Source organism: Pleurodeles waltl, chromosome 6 (assembly GCF_031143425.1).
Source record: "Pleurodeles waltl isolate 20211129_DDA chromosome 6, aPleWal1.hap1.20221129, whole genome shotgun sequence".
NCBI classification, from domain to species: domain Eukaryota; kingdom Metazoa; phylum Chordata; class Amphibia; order Caudata; family Salamandridae; genus Pleurodeles; species Pleurodeles waltl.
The window spans coordinates 336,799,186-336,819,392 of NC_090445.1; the positions used below are offsets into that span (position 1 = coordinate 336,799,186).

Here is a 20,207-nt window from a genome sequence, read left to right on the forward strand (position 1 = left end):
TCGCGTGTCATCTGTGGGCTAGTGATTTCAGTGTTGATGCACTCATTGTGTTGACTAGAATATCACATTATATTGAGATAAGGATATACTGGCATCTTATGTCTCATCCCAGCTCCAATACGGCATCACCTAATGCCCCCCTTCCCACAGTAGGCATTGCAGTTATGCGCTCTCCTGAAAGCGGATGCCTGCATTACTGGAGAGTGGCTGGCTTCTTCTACACCCTGTATACTGGAAGTTAATCACAAGGTTGATAGGCTCAATTGTTATCTGAGATTGGAGACACACGATGTGCCTAGAAAATGCCAACACTTGAGGAATAGACCTGCTGCTTGGTGAGCAATGCTCAGTATTTGATGAGGGTAGAATAAGGGTCTGGTTGTGAAATTGGAAATTTCTTGTGCTCTGAGGTTTTCACCAAGCAGACTCTTCAGCTCTGGACAGCTTAGTGGCCCTAAAGCTGCTTTAGAAGGGTACTTCATTTTCATGAGTCTGGCTCCATCATCTGGGAGCTGATGGTTGGTGAAGATCGGATGAGCCTGGAGAGCTTATCGCATAAATTAAGTTTAGTAGTTAACATTGTGGTTATCCTGTTTGCACACCCCTTCAGAACACCTCTGCAGAAAAGGTTTATTAAGACTAATCGTACTTGCCTGCATTGCAGGTAGCATGGGAGTACTTGCAGTGTTGGCACAGAAGGTAAATAACTGGAGATAATGCCACACACAGCTTTTTGAATTAGGCATTCTTCAAATCAAAGAAATATTTCACTGACAGACTGGCAGGCATGAGTGGGGATTTGAGGGGCGCTTACCTTTCTTTTCTGTCATTCCAAGATTCCAGACGAGCACCTGGAAGGATACGCTATCTGGCCAGAGTATGGAGACGTTCCACGAGAAGTGATGCAGGAGGATGGGGTTGGTGTGACCGGTGCAGACTTCATCCTCTATGTGAAGGTGGCAAGCACGGACAAATGTTATAGAGAGGTGAGGGCAGTGGTAAAGCAAACAAATGCCATTAAGAAACTAGAGATTGTTCTAAGGAGAAAAGCAAGTTCTGTGCCATGAGGAAAGTATAATTATGACACAAGGCAAAGGACATCTCCTGCTACTTAGAAACCATAGATTGTGTCATGAAACAAAGCACATCTAGTGTAGGGGTTCAGTACCATATATCATGGCATCTAAGAAAGCAGATTTAATGCCCAGCTGGGAACATAAGGTACCAACGGACAAAGCAAATGTTGTGCTCAGAAGGAAACAAAGATATACAGGCAGTGTAAGCGGAGAGACAAATCTAGTGCCAAAGGAAAAACATTGACCATGTCATGGAGCAGAATGCACCTAATGGAAAGGGGGTAGCACAGACCGTGCCATTGGTCAAGCCAAAACAAGCAAGATAGTAAAGAATAAACTATGCCATGAGGCAAATTATACACAGTATTTCTATATCCATTGGCATGAGCCATACCAAACTTATTTCCATGTTTGAACCAAATCTCGTGTTGTATGTTTCCACAGTGAGCGATATGCTTATGGTCAGCAATTTTCTTCTTTTGTCGTCTATTTCGTTACAGCCCTCTGTCATTGCCTATGCCTCTTACTGCCAGCTAGACCATACGGGACGGCCTGTGGCAGGTGCCATCATCTTCTGTAAAGCTCATCTTGAGAAGGCCGTCAGCCGCCAAGAAGATGTGGTGCAGGTAAGTGATCTACTTTGCACAAACATGTCCCCTACTCTAGGAGCGAGGGCAGTTATGGCATCCCTGCTATTGCCAGGTAAAAAGAATAAAGGAACCCCTTCCCAATCTAGCATTTTACAGTGAGTAATTCCCCTAGTCGAGACTGCTAGCTTCAGGTTGTTTCTACATGCCGGTCACGTATTAGTGAGTTATCCAGCATGGAATCCTTCTCCAAATCTCTTTCCTTAGTTAAGGACATTTTAGATGTTCCTTTTTGCAGGAAGGTCTTCTAATTTTATGACTCAGATTATGGAACCCATACACGAGAACTAGTTTTAGGGATAGTTTTCTTCTTCTAGTATGGAATTCTTTGCAGGTTCACAACCATTGAATATAAGTCCCTGCTCCCTTTTTACAGCATGTGCACTGTGCTTAAATTGCCACTGTTTGGCATGCTGGCCAGGCCTCTATAAGATACTTTAGAAAATAGTAAATTGCTGATTACTGAGCACAGAAATGTTGAATCACTAAAACCCCAAGCCCATGTTTTCCCAAACATCTACAGACTATTCAGTTGACAGCGATAGCTATACAAAAGCATATCAAATATATTAGACTTGGACTTTAGTCTTGCTGTTTCAGAAAACATAATCAATGTAATGTATATCCCTAATATTTCTGCTTCATCATCCTTGGTTAGAAAGACACTGTTGACAGTGTTCCTTTCCCCATTTAGTCTGGTACTCACATAACAGGGATCAAACACTACAAACATACAGCACAAACGTGTGCTTTAAATCTAGTGTTGTCAGGTATTTGCACTCTGTCTGTGACCCTCAAACATTGTCGTTAACAGTGATTCACCCTTGGGTGAGGTTTTGCTCTGATTGCCTCCTCTGCTGTTCCTCAAATGTGCTTGGTTCCCATGATTCACTTATTTCTTCTCTATAATGACAAGTGTGAGCTTATTCTGTGATTACTCCACAGACACCTGTATGGTCTTCAAGAGCGGTTGAGTCCTCTGATATTCCTCCATCTGCCCTTCATCATGTGTGATCCTCTCCCTAATGGTTCTGTTACTGTTTTCCCTTTCTGTGGTGTGGTCTTTTCTTGACTGTTCTCTGTCTGCTGTCCCCCAGGTCTTGCCCTGATTGTCTCTGCTTGCTCTCCCCCAAGTGTGGTATTGTCCTGATGATCTCTGCCTGCTTGCCCTTAGGTGCGGTCTTGACTTTACAGTTCTCTGGCTGTCCCTCTGGAGTGGTTTCTTCCTGATAGTTTCTGTTTCCCCTCAAATTTGGTCTTGTCCTCTATGCTCACCCTCAAATGCGGCCTTGACCTTATAGCCTCTGTCTGCTCTAGGCTTGGTGTCCTCTCACCAGATGTAGTCCTTTCCCTTCAATTGTGGTGTTGCCCAGCAGGGCTTTGTCTGCTCTCCTCAAAAGCAGTCTTGTCTCGATGGCCCTCCTTGCTGTGGATTTGCTATGATCACCTCTGTATTCTCTTCTTGGTTGTCCTGGTGGCCTCTATCTGTTGTGGTTTTGTCCTGATGGTCTCTTTCTGCTCTCCCTCAGGTATGGTCTTGCTCTTTCTGCTGTCCCTCAGGTATAGTCTTGCTCTCATGGTCTTTGTCTGCTCACCTTCAAGTGTGGTCTTTCCCTTACAGTCTCTGCCTGCTCTCCCTCAAATATGGACTTTCTCTGACTATCTCTGACTCTGATACGGGCTTCTTCTTATGATCAGTGTCTGCTGTCCCCTGAATGTTTTTTTTCCTGACAGTTTCTTCCTGCTCTCTGTCAGGTGTGGTGAGGCCCATGTGGTCTCTGTCTGCGCCCACTCAGGTGTGGTCTTGTGTAGATAGTATCCTTCTGCTCTCCCTCATATGTGGTCTTGTTCCAAAGGTCTCTGCATGCTCTCCTTCCTTTGCGTCTAGCCCTTATGGTCTCTCTCTGCTTCCCATTAGGTCTGGTTTTGCCCTGTTGGTCTCTGTGTGCTCCCACACGGATGTTGTTTTGAGCTGCTGCTCCTGGCGTGGTCTTTTCACTTCAAGTGTGGTCTTGCCCTCATGGCCTCTGGCTGCTCACCTCTGGGTGTGGTCTTGCTCTGATGGAACCCTTTCTGTACCCCTCAACTGCTGACTTGTCCTGATGGTCTCTGCCTACTCCCCTGCATGTGCAGTCTTGTCCTAGTGGCCACTGCCCGCTCTCCCTTAGGTGGGGTTTAGCTGTGACCTTGCCTGATGATCTCTGTCTGCTCTCCCTCGAGTTTGGGTTTGTGCTTATAATGCTCTCTGCCTGCCCCCCTTCGGGTATTGGCTTGCCCTAAGGTGTGGGCTTGCTTTGTTGGGCTTTGTCTGCTGTGGTCTTCCCTGATAGTACCTGGCTGCAATGACACCCTCCACCCCTTTCCTGAGGTGTGACATTGCCTCAGTGGTCTCTGTATGCTCTCACCAAAGTGTGTTCCTGTTCTAATGGTCTCTGGCTGCTCTCCCACAGGTGTGGTCTTGCCCTGATTGTCTCAGTCTACTCTCCCAAGTATGATCTTGTCCTGATCCTCTTTGCCTGCTCTTTCTCAGGTGTGGGCTTGTTCTGATAGATCTGTTTCGGCTCTCCCTCAGGTCACCCTTCATGAAGTGCTCCATGCCCTCGGATTTTCCCGCAGCCTCTTTGAGAAGTGGAAAGATTGTACCTATGCCCCGGCAAGTAAGAGTGTGATAGAGTTGAGAATATTTTTGGCTCCATAATTGGTCAACACATCCTCGAAAAAAATGCATAAGTAACATCTTTTAATATTTAATACAGTATATTGAGTAACATTCTGAATGTCAGTACACATATTAAACAGGATAGCTGTAGACATTTTTAGAAATATAGGGCCAGATTTATTTTGTGCTTTGCACCCAGTTTGTGTCACTTTTGTGACCAACCTGGGTGCAGAAAGTTGTTCTGGGATTAACTATCCAAAGCAAACCAGGATGTGTGTTGTAAAGTATCACACAGTATAGCAAAGTTGCACCACCTTGCCTGAAGGCGGCGTTCCTTGGGTGGTACATGGGCATTCTCATGCAACTACTCATGGGTTTTGATGCACATTTCTATCTACTAACACTCGTAGACCGGGGTTTGCAACAAAACCTTACACCTCTTAGAGGAAGGCATAACAAGGAGAAATGTTTTCATTTCTCCTTCATTTTCTAACTTTGCACATGTGCTGCATTGTACAGCTTTTTTACTGGAAGGGTCCATTCCAATGTGTGTGTGTTCACACATAGCAGGCAAAAGTGCACCAGCGTTGGAGAACAAAAAATGCACAAAATCTTAATAGATATGGTGTAGTTTACCTCTATTCCTTTGATGCAAGTTTAGTGGCTGTGCTGCCTTGCATCAAATGCTAGTAGATCTGGGCCCTTCTATTTAAATTAACTGTTAACATTTTACAATGCCTCAAACATCTCTGCCAGGTAATGGGACCAATATGTGGTTTCTTTGTTTTAAAGGTAGTATTTTTAATGGTACTGTGTTCAGTTTTAGTTTTAAACAATGAGTGGTGGATAGTGTATGGGACATGGGGTAGGAAATGTGTTCGGGGCAAAGGTATTCGGTAGTATTGTGAACGCTGAATTTTTACTATTAAATATTCATGTATTCTGAATGTGGAATCTGCATAAAAAATTAATTAATATAGAAAATAATACACAACTTTGGAAATGTGCCTACTTGAGTGGCCACAAGTAATCACAAAGTGTCCTTATTCATTGCTTATTAAATTAAATGATGTGCTCGTGTTTAGATTAATGTAATAGTATGTTATATTAATGAATACTTACTATGTACTTGCTTTATTAATTGTAGGCCTTAAGCTCGCGAGGTCTTGGGCCTAGTTGCACAGCCTCATGTTAAATTGCACTGCTTAAATAATTTCACATAAAATGGCTGTTTAGAGAAATGAATACTTCTATTATTCCACTGTGTTGACCAAATGGTAGTAGATGGCTTTTTTCCCATGAGAACTGCTTGCTAGAATATGCTGTATTAGCTATCGATACATTGTAGACTTTAGTGTGTGTGAAAATGATTTTCCCAGGAGCTAACAATGGATGCACTGACTGGAGGACAGAGAGAAACAAAATTGTTACCTGACCTGTCTGACGATGGGAACAGAAGAGGAGCCAATCATCGACATGTGAAAGACAGTTTAGTTATATCTGCGATTTGAAGTTCTACTTTCATTGGACTAAATGTAAACATATGATTCTTTGATCAATAGCAACACGGGAAGAGTTCTAGAGAATTTTAACTTAGCCCAACTACAGAGCGAGAGGAGAGCTCATTTTTCTTAATCCTTTGCTGAGAAGCGCCATTCCGATTATCCCCATCTTAGACACTCTTCTATTTCCTTCTTCACCAATGAGGTGTATTTGCCTTGATCCTTTACTGAGAGAATTCTATCTTGAACTTTATTGCTAAATTCCGAAGCTGACCGAACAGATTTCCAATTGAAGAAGACAGTCGTAGCTTGGTGATCCATACCGAGGACAGGTACTAACCAAATATTATTGATTACGTAATTTGACTTTTGTTCCTAGGTACCAACCGCTAATTTTGATAGAGCCATAGCTAAATGTTTTTCCAAATTTGTTTTGACTAAATTGTTTTGCATGAAGCCCAAACATGCTATTCTAATCAGAAGGTTAGCTAGGAGACTCACAGAAGATGTTTACTAATTATTAACAGCAATTGATGTCATTTCTTTGCTGAATCTAAATGTATGCTATTTCTGTTGCTCAGTTATTTTGGCTATTGATTTGTACTGTGATTCTGGAGTGCATAAACGTACATGCATTAGTTAAATTGAGATTCTTTAGAAGATTTGGTCAACCAGTGTTGTTTCTGTATGTTTATCATTTGATTTTGAGATTAAGTTACGTGATATTAGCATTGTTAATATAGGGAAATAAACATTCTAATTTCCACATAAATGTGTAGTTATTCATAGCCAAAGGGGTCATGATGTGTGGAAGTTACTGACTCTCAAGATTATTGATTTTATTGGTTGATATTGTTATTGATTGGTATAGAAATTGTGTCCTATGGTGGGATTTACTCTAAGCGCAGTCAAAAGGTCCATCAAACCTCTAACGCGTCCCCTTATAAATTAAAGATAAGAAACCAAATAATGTCAGACGCACTAACAGAGATGGTAGCAGAATATGATGGCTAGGTCTCCATAAGAGCCCTTCATAAAGGCCCGGTACATGGTTTGTCTCCTTAAGAGCCCATCATTATAAAGTCAGTCAAATTGCATTTGAAAATGTATCCCTAAGAACTTAGGAATTACTTTCCCAGAACCTTGGCGCTTGCCAATGCTTGTTTTAGGACGTCCTTGGCATTCTACTGACAGTTTGAATAGAGTAGGTTCTGCGCTTCCCCTGCTTATGCAAATCGCAGGTGAATTGTGAGGTTTATGAGGGTTTAGGGAGTCTGCGTACTCTAATTGAAGTAGTTGAAGGAGTTTGCATACTCCGAAGTGAAAAAGTAGGGAAGTCGTCGCTTTGTGCTAAAAAATTGTCCATGTGGTTGTTGATATACAGGCCCTGTGAGGTCTAAGACTCCGGAGTATATTGAAAAGTGTATGAGACCCTTGGTTTTTGTTGTACTTTGTCTGGTTTAATAGGTCAATCGGTGTGGTTGACAAACTCGAGAGTGCGTGATAAACAGAGTGAAAAGTTTTTTGACTGAGATCTGGCTAGTCCTATGTGCAATAGGACAGGCCAACTGATCAGTTGAGAGTAAAATTCGCAGGTCGAATTTGCTTGCGAATCAGGGAAACTGAGAAAGAAAGAGTAGCTGCCACAGTGAAAGGCCAGCAGTGAAAAATCCATAAGGTTTCTGAAGTGGTTGTGTTACCCTACCTGGAATAAACAGGCAAATTGGGTTTTGATTTTGTTTAGTACTCACAATAATTTTGCATTCGTTTGCGTGAGTCCGAGTTTAGGAGGACAAGCCGAAAGACTTTGTCAGCCGTTGTACGTGTGAGTGTGACATCATTGGAGCCACGCTGGGATAGGTCGGTTAGTGAGAAGGGTCGCGCACGGATTGGGGGTCAACCGTTAAGCGCAATTCGCTGAGAAGGTCGGCAAAAAGGATTTTGGGATTGAAAGTCACTTCCTGATTTGATTGAAAGTAGCTTAAAAGTCAGAGAGATTACATTTTTCAAAGCTTTAAAGAGTGCCCTCAGAGGCGATATGTATATTTCAAGAGTATAGGAGAAATTACACCTCTAGAAGGTACACCCGCCTATATTTTATTTGAAGAGAGGGTGCTGCGCCATGTCTTTGGCTGAAGCAGTGGTGCAAAGTGACAGAGAAAGATAAGTGCTTAGCGTTTCCTGCCCATGGAACAGTTAATTTGAGGAGCTTAGAGAATTTGAGGAGGGTATTGTATGATTTGAAACCATCTCTGAGCCCAGACAGTTCAAAACATTAGCAATCTAGGAACTAGTAGCTGGACAGCAACAGCAATTAAAATCTGAGAGGAGAATGAGAAAAGCTGAAAAGACACTAGCAGAGGCTTGGTGGGGCAGTGATCAGAGATTTTAGAGAACCGAGACTTTACAGGGAATTACGTTGTTTCCTGCAATCACACAGGAGAATGAGAACAAAGCAAGAAAAAGCACTAGAAAGGGCAGCAATCCACAGGATCTAGGATGTCTTTGACACATGATGAAAAATCAGATGATGATGAATTTATTTTACAGTTACTGAGAAATTGTCCCTCACCATGTGCAGCGCATGAGAGAAGTTCAAACACCAGTGTAGATCCTACAGCCCCAATATCAGCTGAATCAGCACAGAGCCAAATACAGGTTAGCCATAATTCTCCAGTTACTTCGACAGTTAAGAGGCCTATGCCGCAAATGGGTATTCCAAGAATTTACCCTGATGTGCCTATTGTAGATCCTGCAACAAACTTCATAGTGCAGACAGGACAGGTTTACCAGAAGCCAACATTGGTCCAGATAGAGTCCACCCCGAATTTGAAGTCCCCGATACAGTCACAGACAGTTCCACGAAACACCCCTGCAACAGGATCACAGAGAAAAATTTTCACCTTAACAAATCAGAATACAGGAATAGTGCACCCACGAGAGCCAAATGTCAGACCAAGCCCAGATGCAGATTACCATTGGTCCGATTATACCATTGTTTGCCCATGGAAATAACGAGAACAGTGAGCAGAAATCTCTGAACCCTAGTGTAGAAAGGGAGAGATACAGCACGAATGCGAGAATGACAACTCCCATGAGACCAACGTTTGAAGGAACAGGTCTGTTAATTGATTCAGGTCCTCTCTGAATAATGAGGTAAGATCATACATAGGCCCAAATCCAAGCATGATGACACCAGATACCCCAAATCTAACAGTACAGCAAGTGCCAGGTGTGAGTCACAATATTGTTACGTTACAAGGTTTGACAGCTCAGCAGTTAACTGAATGCTTGACGAGATTGAGTAACACTCAAGGAGATTCTAGCAGAGGAAGTGCCCTGAATTTGACCAGACTTAGACTAGAGGCAGAAGACCTAATTAAGGGAACCATGGGGTTAGGCAGGATTGACACGTACAAGGAAGACGAGTTGCAATACCTATGCAAGCTGATTACTAACAAAGCAAGAATAGTGCATCAGAAATTGGCAGACGTAGCAGAGAAATATGACATAGAGGTTGAGAAAATGAAACACTTGAAGAGGAGTTACAGATTAGATTTTTATTCAAAAGATTTTGAGAACATGAGAATACCAGGAATGAAGATTCACCTTAGAGAACTAATCCAGAGCATTCAAACATGGGGAGCATTAGACAAATGGGAAGGCAGATGGGTGAAGAAAAGAGACAAGAAGAAAAGGGATTCAGCAAATGTGCAGCAGGTTGAGGAGCCAGTAAAAATTCTACCAATGAGTACGATTCCAGGACGGAATTTTGTCCATGTTCCTTGGAGCAGAAGTGACATTCTATTGTTGTTGACAGAGAAGCCAGTAGAATGGTACCAACAGACAGACATGTGCCTGTGGGAGGATTTGAACACCCTGTTAGAGATATTAGTTCCAGCAGACTTATGGATTGCATGCAAGAGGAGCGTAGATTGGCCGACAAGAGAACCTCGGAGAGATCCAGCAACAGGCGTACCGTCCCCTGACATAATGAAATATTACTATAAGGTGAATGAATTTTTAACAACAAGAATTTTGCCCAAGCACATCGACTGGCAAAGAATAGAAAGGACAGCCCAGGAAGTGAAAGAGTCAATACATGCATACTATGAGAGATTGCTGCAGGCATTCAAACATTACAGTGGTAGAGAAACAATTGAGCCAAAAGTGATGATACATTTTGTGTTCAGATTTGTTGAACGTTTGAGACCTGAAATTAGCCAGATGATTAAAAGTCATTTGATTTGCTGGCAAGCAAAGTCAATTGAAGAGGTATTGCAGTATGCAAAGTACTGTAGTGACGAGATTGAGTTGAAGCAGAGAAAGTTGAAAGAAAAGGCAATGGTGATGCAGATTAAAGCGGCACAAACTGGGATGGAGGGAAATTTTCTGCAACAGCAGCATCAGGGAAACATGGTGTTTCAGAATCAAGCAAGAGGTAGAGGTCATGGGGGAATTGGAAATGGGATACACAGTCCTGATTTGAATACTGTTGTGGTTCAGAATGATGTGCAGGGAATGAAGGGATTATTGCCATGCCACGCTTGCGGAGGGCTTGGATATTGAAAGCAGGAGTGTCCGCTGTTAGTACAGGAAGGTGTTGTTCAGCAAACAAACTACATCAATTCTTTTCAAAACATGAGAGGACCAAGAATGAGAGGTCACAATCCAAATTTTCAAAGCAATGTGAATCAGATGCATGGTCATGCAACAGGTGCAAATGCCACGTTTGCAGATGCCCCAGTCACAGCCAATGCAACAGCAAGTTCACATGGTACCTAGACAGCAAATTCAAATACCTCAAGCCGCAATGGAGCAGCAGCAGCATGTGATGCTTTCTCAGCAGGTAACTGGTCAAAGGTTTAATCAGAGTAATGCCACAGTGCACCAGTTCCCATTACACAGGGAAAATGGAATAAACGATGATTGGGTGAGTGAGAGTTCGGATGAAGAAAAATGTGTGCTTGCAGCTTCCCTAGAAGTAGATCAAAAAAGGTCCATATGTTAAGAGAAAAGTAATGGGTCACAAAGTTTCATTCTTGGTTGACACAGATTTGTAGTTCATGACTCGAGTCTGATATCCTTACTAGGAAGGGACTTGTTGTGTAAAACAAGATGCTCGATTACTTGCTGAAATGATGGAATTGAAATTCAGAAAGTGATGATGCGGATGACCCAGGTCCAGAGACAGATTGTGAGACAATAAATGAAGTGTAACCTTTGATTAGCTTCTTTCGGGTTTTCACAGTGAGAGATCTTCCTTCTGATTTACAGGAACAGTTAAAATGAAAGTGTGGGATTTGACAGGAAAAGACAGTGGTCTAATAAAAGGAGCTGAGCCCGTTAAAATTCCAATCAAGCCAAATGGGATTTGTTTTCCCAGATTCCTCAGTACCACATGACACAGGACACAATTGAAGGAATTGCACCCATAATTGCAGAATTTGTAAACCAAGGCATTCTGAAAGAAGTGTTGAGCAGTCCATGTAACTCACTAATAATGGGATTGCGAAAGCCCTGTGAGAAATTTCAAATTGTTAAAGATTTGAGAAAGGTGAATGACATTGTGATTAAATGTTGCCCTGTAGCGCCAAATCCAGCAGGGATTTTATTTCAGATCCCATGCAGTGCTGAATGGTTCACCATAGTAGACCTGTCACAAGCATTCTATTCTGTACCGCTTCATGAGGATAGTCAATTTCTTTTCTGTTTCAAATTTTTGGATCGAGTCTACTGTTGGTGTAGAATTCCTCAAGGGTTTTCAGAGTCACCTTCTTTAGTCAACCAGATCCTGAAAAAGAACCTGGAATCATTGGAAATGCCTTTCCAATTGACATTGGTACAGTACATTGATTATTTGCTGATTGCATCCAAAACAAAAGAAGATTACAAGTATGATACAATTGCCTTACTGAATCATTTAGGGAAGAATGGTCATAAAGTGTCCCCAGCTAAATTACTTTACTGTCAGAAAGAAGTGAAATATTTGGGTCACCAAATTAAGAAAGGAATTAGGAAAATATCCAGAGAAAGGGTCACAACCACGCAGAGTCTAGTCAGGATGTGTTAGGGAATGGTAAGCTATTGTCGCCAATGGATTCCCAACTTTTCAGTAATTTCGTAGCCGTTGCAGAAGCTGACCCACAAAGAAATTACTAATCCCTTTGTGTTGGATCAAGCCTGTATGAAAGCATTTTCTGAGTTGAGAGAAAGTTTGTGCAAAGTCCCGGCTTTGGGAATGCCTGACTACACAAAACCGTTTGTTGTTTTGTCAATAGCGTGATGCATGTTCTTTGTCTGTCTTGACTCAAGTCCATGGTGGTGTAAACGGCCCAGTAGCATATTTTTCATTTACTTTGGACCCCGTTGCAGCAGCTTTAGCAGGCTGTCTGCGTTCAGTCACTACGGTTGGACTGAGTCTCACTCAGAGTGAGAGCATTGTGATGGGACACCCCCCAACAGTAATGGTCCCTCACTCCATTGAAGTTTCACTTACACAAACCAAAATGCAATACCCTAGTGGTGCCAGGCTGACTCGCTATGAGACGAGCATCCTGGGGTCCCCAAATGTGTAATTTTAAAGGTGTACAGTTGCTTAACCCAGCAACCTTGCTCCCGAAAGAAAATGTTGTAATTGACAAAGTGGAAGATGATGAAAATGATTGCCTTGAAGTGACCGATCTGTGCACAAAACCAAGACTTGATATCAGAGATACGCGATTCGAGGAAAATGACCAAATTATTTTTGTTGATGGTTCTTGTTTCAGAGAAACAATGGGAACACAGAGAGCAGGATAGGCCTTATGCACAATTTCTGTTATACTTGAAGCGTTGTGGCTTCGAGGAGTATATTCTGCACAAGTGGCAGAACTGGTAGCCCTTACTAGATCATGCCAGGTTTCTGCACAGCTTAAAGTTACCATCTATACGGTCAGCCAGTATGGATTTGGAATAGTCCACGATTTTGGCCAGTTGTGGTCACAGAGAGGTTTCCTGACCTCATCTGGTTCATCACTCAGAAATGGTGGGAGAATTCATGAATTGATAAAAGCTATTCAAATGCCTGATAAGATTGTCGTGGTGAAATGCAGTGCACACCTGAAATCTCAGGATTTTGTGTCAACGGGAAATGGATATGCCGATCAAGTCACAAGGTTTTGCGCATTGAACTGTATATTGTTCAAGGTTAAATGGAAATTGTTACCTGTGGAAGACGAGATGTGCCCAAGTTATACATTACATGTTATAGATACCTTGGAAGAATTGAAAGCATTACAGGATAACGTTGAAAGGGAAGAGAAAAAGTCATGGGCCAAATTGAAATGTATCCAGCCGTGAAGGCGAACTATGATTTTCAGAAGAGGGTCAATTGGTTTTGCCAAATAGTTTGCTGACTCAAATGGCAAGATATTATCGTGGTCAAGCATATGTTGAGAGGGATGCTATGATTTGAGTGTTTAAGCAAAATTGGTTCAATCCAAAATTTAGACAGGTTGCCAAAGCAGTTTGCCATTGTTGCGTCATTTGTCAACAAATGAACATGGGCAAAGGGACAGTGGTCAATTTGAGCAACATTGGAAGAGCTGGAGGTCCATTCAGCAAAATGCAGATGGATGTTATTGAGATGCCTGTGTGTGGAGGATTGTGATATGTGGTGGTGATTGTTTGCATCTTTAGCCATTGGATTGGAGCTTACCATACACGAAGAAATTACAGCTTCACAGTAGCAAAATTACTGTTTAGGGAACTGATACCACGGTTTGGGTTTTCGGTATCTTTAGAATCAGATAGAGGAAGTCACTTCAACATTGAAGTAATTACATTACTATGTTCAGCTTTAAACATTGAGCAGAAGTTGCACTGTAACTACCGCTCTGAAGCATCAGGACTTTTAGAACAGATGATTGGTATTTTGAAATCAAGAATGGCGAAAATGTGTGCGCCCACGAATCCAATATGGCCCGATGCACTGCCGTTAGTTCTGATGACAATGAGGAACCCACCGGATAGGAAGACAGGACTGTCACCGCAAGAGATCCTCAGGGAGGTTGCCAGCAGTTCCTGCAAATGGTCTTATGAACATAACAGATGATATGGTGTTGGACTACTGCAAAGGTCTGGCTGATGTGGTTCGCTCTTTCTCTCATCAGATGGAAGCCACCACACTGCAACCGTCTCAAGATCAAGGACACAACCTAAGAGCAGGTGATTGGGCTGCGATCAGAAAGTACATGAGGAAGACGTGTTTGGAGCCTCGAGGTAAGGATCCTTACCAGGTAGTGCTGATCACTACGACAGCTGTGAAGTGCGCTGGAGTTCCGAACTGGATCCACGCAAGCCATGCGAGGAAAGTGGAATGTCCGTTGGACAATGAAGAGGAGTTGTTGAGAATACCAAAAACGTTCAGACCAACTCCAGAAGTGGAGAGGGGAGATGGAGAAACTGAGAGTGAGTGAGCAAACTGAAAGCGATTCAGCCACTCCTGTGAGACGAAGGAGAAGGCCCACAGGAAAAAGAAAGTGAACCAATCTCAACTGAGGCGGCAGAAGAGTCTAGTCAGAGGAGGGCTCCCCCTGAAGCAGACGGTCTTGAGAGACAAACGGAGCAAACAGCAGACCCCGAGGGTGAAGGATTTGAGGCAGATCAAAGGCAATGTGGTCTGACTCCTCCTGAACCAGTTGCAGGTCCGTCAAGAGAAAATCCTGCAGAACAAGAAGAAATTACAAGTCCGACACTGAAAAGAGCATTGACGAAAGGTCCACTGAAAGGAGATAAGAGGCCAAAGTCACAAGTGAAAAGAAAAGCAATTAGTGACAACAACTGAGGAGGAAGTAGACACAACAAGGAGAGAAGATTTGAGTGATGGAGAATTAAATGGAGATCGAACGTTCAGTGGTCCTGAATGGGCATATGCAACAAAAAGTGAATGGCAGAGAGAATGTTTTTGTCTTTTTGTTTTGATTGAGTCATTCTAGGTCAATATTTTGGCACTTGAAGGAAATTAATGAACTGAACTGTTGAAAACTGTAAGCTGAGAAAAGTGCAAGAAAGAGACTATTGAAAGCAACCGGAAAATATTTTTTTGATAACCTGATTTTGACAAGCTGCAAAACCGATTTTTAATGAAAAAGGGTCCTGGAAGAAAGACTGAAAAATGTATAATTGCTGAATCAATCAACCAATCAGGGATTTGTAGAGCGCGGCTAATCACCCGCTAGGGTCTCAAGGTGCTGGGGAAGGGAAGGAGAGGGGGGAGGATCACTCGACGAGCCAGGTCTTGAGGTCCTTCCTGAAAGGAGACGGGGTGGGAGCTCAAGACCTGGCTCTTCGGCTGATCCTCTCCCCCACCCCCCCCCCGTTCCCTCCTCTAGCACCTGAAAAGATTGAAGATTTGCTTTTGATTTTTGCTGCATAGTTATAATTTTCCCTTCTACTTTCTGATTCTTTGCAGATCATGAGTAATCTTAGCCAGCAGGGTAAGAAGAATAGGTGCTGTAAACACATGGGTATTGGTTTGGTTATTGTATGCCTGATATTGTGCCTGGTAGTGATTGTGGGAATTACTGTTCTTGACAAGAGTAAAGCCAACCATACCTTCGCTTTATAGACAACTACAACACTCACAGAAATAGAGAAGTGTAGGTTAGATGAGAGATATCTGCACATAGATGGCACACAAGGAGAACTTTCTTCTAATGTTTTCTATTGCTTATTGAGTGAGTATGTTGAGACGATGGATGTGAGAGATTGTTATGTTTGCACGCAGAATCCTTCATCGGTATAGGAAGGAGTTAGCTATCAAAGTTTTCTCCTCACTTACGGGATAAGTTGTAGTCTGTTACTAACAAAATTCTATAACCAGGAGTACATTCAGTATTTCTACTACAATTATGACATTGTGTTTTAGTTTGTCCCTATAATTAAGTACCTGAGTAGATTAGCTAAGGAGAACACTAAAGAATTAGTGAGAGGATTCCTTGAGCCTACATTGATGTTTGGCAACGCATACGCGCACCGCAACAATTAAACATGCTTGCTTACACCCATAGAAAAGAGCTTCTTAGATCAAACAGAAGACAGGAGAAAGGCATTGAAGGAGAAATTAGAAAAGGGCTTAGAGAAAAGGACATTTAGAAATGATTATGCATTTAGTAACATAAAGACACAAGGAAGGTTAGCTTTAGATGTGCGTAGGAAAGCTTTGTGTATATAGGCCTAAATCTAGAACTGATACATTGTTTGTGGGAATGAGTGAATGCAGACATGTGTTTCTGTTTCAGAGTAAATGGACGTTCATGTTGAATGGAAGGATCCAGCAATTCCTGGAGTTTATTAGATCTGTGGATCAGATGCGTATTACTGTCTTCCAAGAGGATGGTATGGCACATGTTATTTGCGGATAGTTTTCCCAAAGATATTTCAACTTGAGTAAATTACTGAAAATGACTGAATTACATCATACGAGACAAAAGCGAGAATCATATTCTGGCATAGTTCGAGACATATTTGGAGCAATCATTCCTTTAGTAGGAGTTGTTTCCGAATTCATTGAAAATTCAAAAGTTGTCTACTACAGTGGATAACATGTTGACAATTTTTTCAAGAGCCGTGATCCTAATGGATACAGAAATGGCTGTGGTAAGATCTATGACTCTTCAGAACCGCCTTGCGTTAGACATTCTTTTAGCAAAGGATGGCATAGCAAAGGATTGCAAAATGTTGAACTCAAAGCATTGTTGCTCATATATTCCTGATGATAGCAAAGGAATTAGAAGCTTGATTAGCAATCTGACTAATGATTTGAAATAGCTTAAAGAACCAGGAGTTTGAGAAAAAGCTGGCAGATGATTTGCTTCCTTGGGAAATTTGCTTGGCAATTTAGGAAAAGTGATACTATTGAAAATAATACAAGGGCTATTGATTATTGTGACTCGCATAATAGGAGCATGGGGAATATGTAAATTGTATCATGTGATTAAATTAAAGAGAATGAAAAATGACCAGAGGAGAGAAGAAATTAGAGTGGAAAAATTGTTCAGGGAAAATTCGAAAAGGAAACAAAGGACTAAGAGAGAGGGAGGACACATTTTAGCAGAGCAAACATTTGTGTGGGAAGCTGTAAATGTAATGACAGATTTAGTCATCAGAGGAAGGATTGTGAACGCTGAATTTCTACTAATAAATATTCATGTATTCTGAATGTTGAATCTGCATTAAAAATGAATTAATATAGAATATAATACACAACTTTGGAAATGTGCCTAGTTGATTGGTGGCAGGTAATCATAAAGTGTCCTTATTAATTGCTTATTACATGAAATGGTGTGCTCAGATTTAGAATAGTGTCGTAGTATGTTATATTAATTATTATTTATTATGTACTTGCCTTATGAATTGTAGGCCTTAAGTTAGCGAGGTCTTGGGCCTAGTTGCACAGCCTCATGTAAAGTTCCACTGCTTAAATAATTTCAGATAAAATGGCTGTTTAGAGAAATTAATACTTCTATTATTCCACTGTGTTGACCAAATGGTAGTAGATGGCTTTTTTCCCATGACAACTGCTTGCTAGAATATGCTGTATTAGCTATCGATACATTGTAGACTTTAGTGTGTGTGAAAGCGATGTTCCCAGGAGCTAACAATGGATGCACTGACTGGAGGACAGAGAGATAAAAAATAGTTACCTGACTAGTCTGAAGATGAGAACAAGAGAAGATGAGCCAATCATCAACATGTGAAAGACAGTTAAGTTATATCTTAGATTTGAAGTTCTACTTTCATTGGACTAAATGTAAATGTACAATTCTTTGACCAGTGGCAACATGCATAGAGTTCTAGAGCATTTTAACATAGCCCAACTACACAGAGAGAGGAGAGCTAATTTTTCTTAATTCTTTGCTGAGAAGCGCCATTCCGATTAACCCCATCCTAGACACTTTTCCGTTTCCTTCTTCACCAATGAGGTGTACTCACCTTGATCCTTTACCTAGAGAACTCTATCTTGAACTTTATTGCTAAAATCTGATGCTAAAGCTGACCAAAAAGATGTCCGGTTGACGAAGACAGTTGCAGCTTGCTGATTCACACCGAGGAAAGGTACTAGCCAAATGTTATTGATGACCTAATTTGTCTTTTGTTCCCAGGTACCAACCTTTAATTTTGATAGAGCCATAGCTAGATGTTTTTCCATATTTGTGTTGACTAAATTGTTTTGCATGGAGCCCACACATGCCATTCTAATCAGAAGGTTAGCTAGGAGACTCACAGAAGATGATTGCTAATTATTAACAACAATTGATGTTATTTATCTGCTGAATCTAAATGTATGCCATTTCTATTGCACAATTCTTTTTGCTATTGATTTGTACTGTGATTCTAGAGTGCATAACCATACATGCATTTGTTAAATTGAGATTCTTGAGAAGATTTGGTCAACCAGTGTTATTTCTGTATGTTTATCATTTGATTTTTTAGATTGTTATGTGATATTAGCATTATTAATATAGGGAAATAAACATTATAACTTTTACATAACGGTGTAGTTATTCATGGCCAGAGGGGTCATGGTGCATGGAAATTACTGACTCCCAAGATGATTGATTTTATTGGTGGATATTGTTATTGATTGGTATAGAAATTGTGTCCTATGGTGGGATTTACTCTAAGCACAGTTAAAAGGTCCATCGAACCTCTAGCACGTCCCCTTATAAATTAAGAAACCAAATAAGGTCCGACACGCTAACAGTAGTAGTGAGGTTCCACCAAACGGGGCAGAAGTGGGTTGGCATGAGAGTTGCTCGTTGTCACTTACTTTTTCAAACTGTGTGTGTTTTTAGTCAGTTGTATCTTTAAAATTAAATGCTACTGACCTTTTATCAATAGCCTTAATCTTTCCAGAGAGTAATTTAAATTGTCTTCTAACAGTGGTGATGAAAGTGTGGTCAAATATGTTATAATGTTCTATATTGTTATTTATTTTCTTTGTGGTGTACTTTTCAAAAGCCTTGCCTATATAAATTGCTCCATAGGATGTTAAAGAGCATTTGCTTTTGAATGTGGGTACAATTAGCAGAAAATATTTTCCTTGATCTTAGAGCCATCATCTTTTCATACAGTTTAAAAGTAAAACTATTGAGCCACAATGTACTGTACGCGGGGTTACTTGCATACTGTTTAGTACCAGTTTCAATTCCCGTGCTGTATTAAGACATGGATCCATGTTGGTTGATCTCTCTGCCCTTTGACACATTTTGAACCTTATTGTTACTTTCATCCTCCGGTTCACTTGCCCCGGCACCACACTATAATCCTTTCCCAAGGTCCCATTTCCTCCATTCTCTCCACCTCCATCTTTGTCCATGTACAGTGAGGCACGCAATCACTAGTGTATTTTTTGTGCCTTTAGTTGGTGTAAACTGTTCATCTCGTACAAGAGTAACAAACACAGATGAAATCGGACAGGTCCGGATTTTCACCCCATCAGTAATGAAAAAAATGAAGGCACATCTCGGTGGAGGGCATACTGGAGCTCCACTTGAAAACCAGGTGAGAAACACAACTGCTGAGAATGGAAAGTCTTTTTAAGAAACCTGGGATGTCACCAAAAACAAGTATAACAATCATTGACAATGCTATTAGGTCTAGCTTTAAAGGAATGTTCTATGGTAATATGAAGCATTACAAGTAAATAACATGGTAATGGATATGTATTTGTGTAGAAGCAAAAACAAACTGGTGTAATTTAAATGATCAAGTGACAGTTGTGCTGTCAAACCAGACCTAAACATCCATGTTGGTTAATGACTGCCCCCACTACCATCTGTGTGTCTGCCAGGGAAAAACACCATAAATTAGCTAGTTTTCTAAGGCCCCTTAATAGTGTATACCCCTGGAAGTTCACTCACAGGCTTCTGGATGAATAAAGAAAATTATCACAGCTTTGTGGAAGGCAAGCACATTTTTGTGGAAAAACACAACTTCTGCGCAATAAGGACATATGCTCCAGCCTCCCATCACGGACTGAGCCAATGCCCCTCTTTGGAGACATCTGCGCTGTCAAGGCAGACCATAAGAAAGATTGCTTTCTCTAGTACAGTTGAAATGAGGACAACACTTAAAAGTACTGGCGATGCTCCAGCTGGTCCTCAGCGATTGATCTGTGCTCAACGTGTTCATCTTCATTCTGATACCTTAGCATTCCTTTCAGTGCTGCGCTCAACTCATCTTGCCAGTTACACTCAGTGGTTTGCTTCTGTTTCCACCATTTCTGTTTCTGGATTCCCAAAAAGATTCCCCCAACCTTATAATACTCCCTGAATTT

At 41.4% G+C, this 20,207-nt stretch overlaps 1 protein-coding gene across 1 annotated transcript in view; it reads left to right on the top strand.

Annotated features, from left to right (window-relative positions):
- The window catches only part of CIROP (ciliated left-right organizer metallopeptidase), a 128,777-nt gene that overhangs the window by 49,704 nt on the left and 58,866 nt on the right, over positions 1-20,207 (top strand). Inside the window, exons 4-7 of the mRNA XM_069238209.1 lie at positions 837-986; positions 1,577-1,702; positions 4,296-4,380; positions 19,293-19,432. Coding sequence (XP_069094310.1) covers positions 837-986; positions 1,577-1,702; positions 4,296-4,380; positions 19,293-19,432 — 501 coding nt within the window. The remainder of the gene's footprint in view (positions 1-836; positions 987-1,576; positions 1,703-4,295; positions 4,381-19,292; positions 19,433-20,207) is intronic.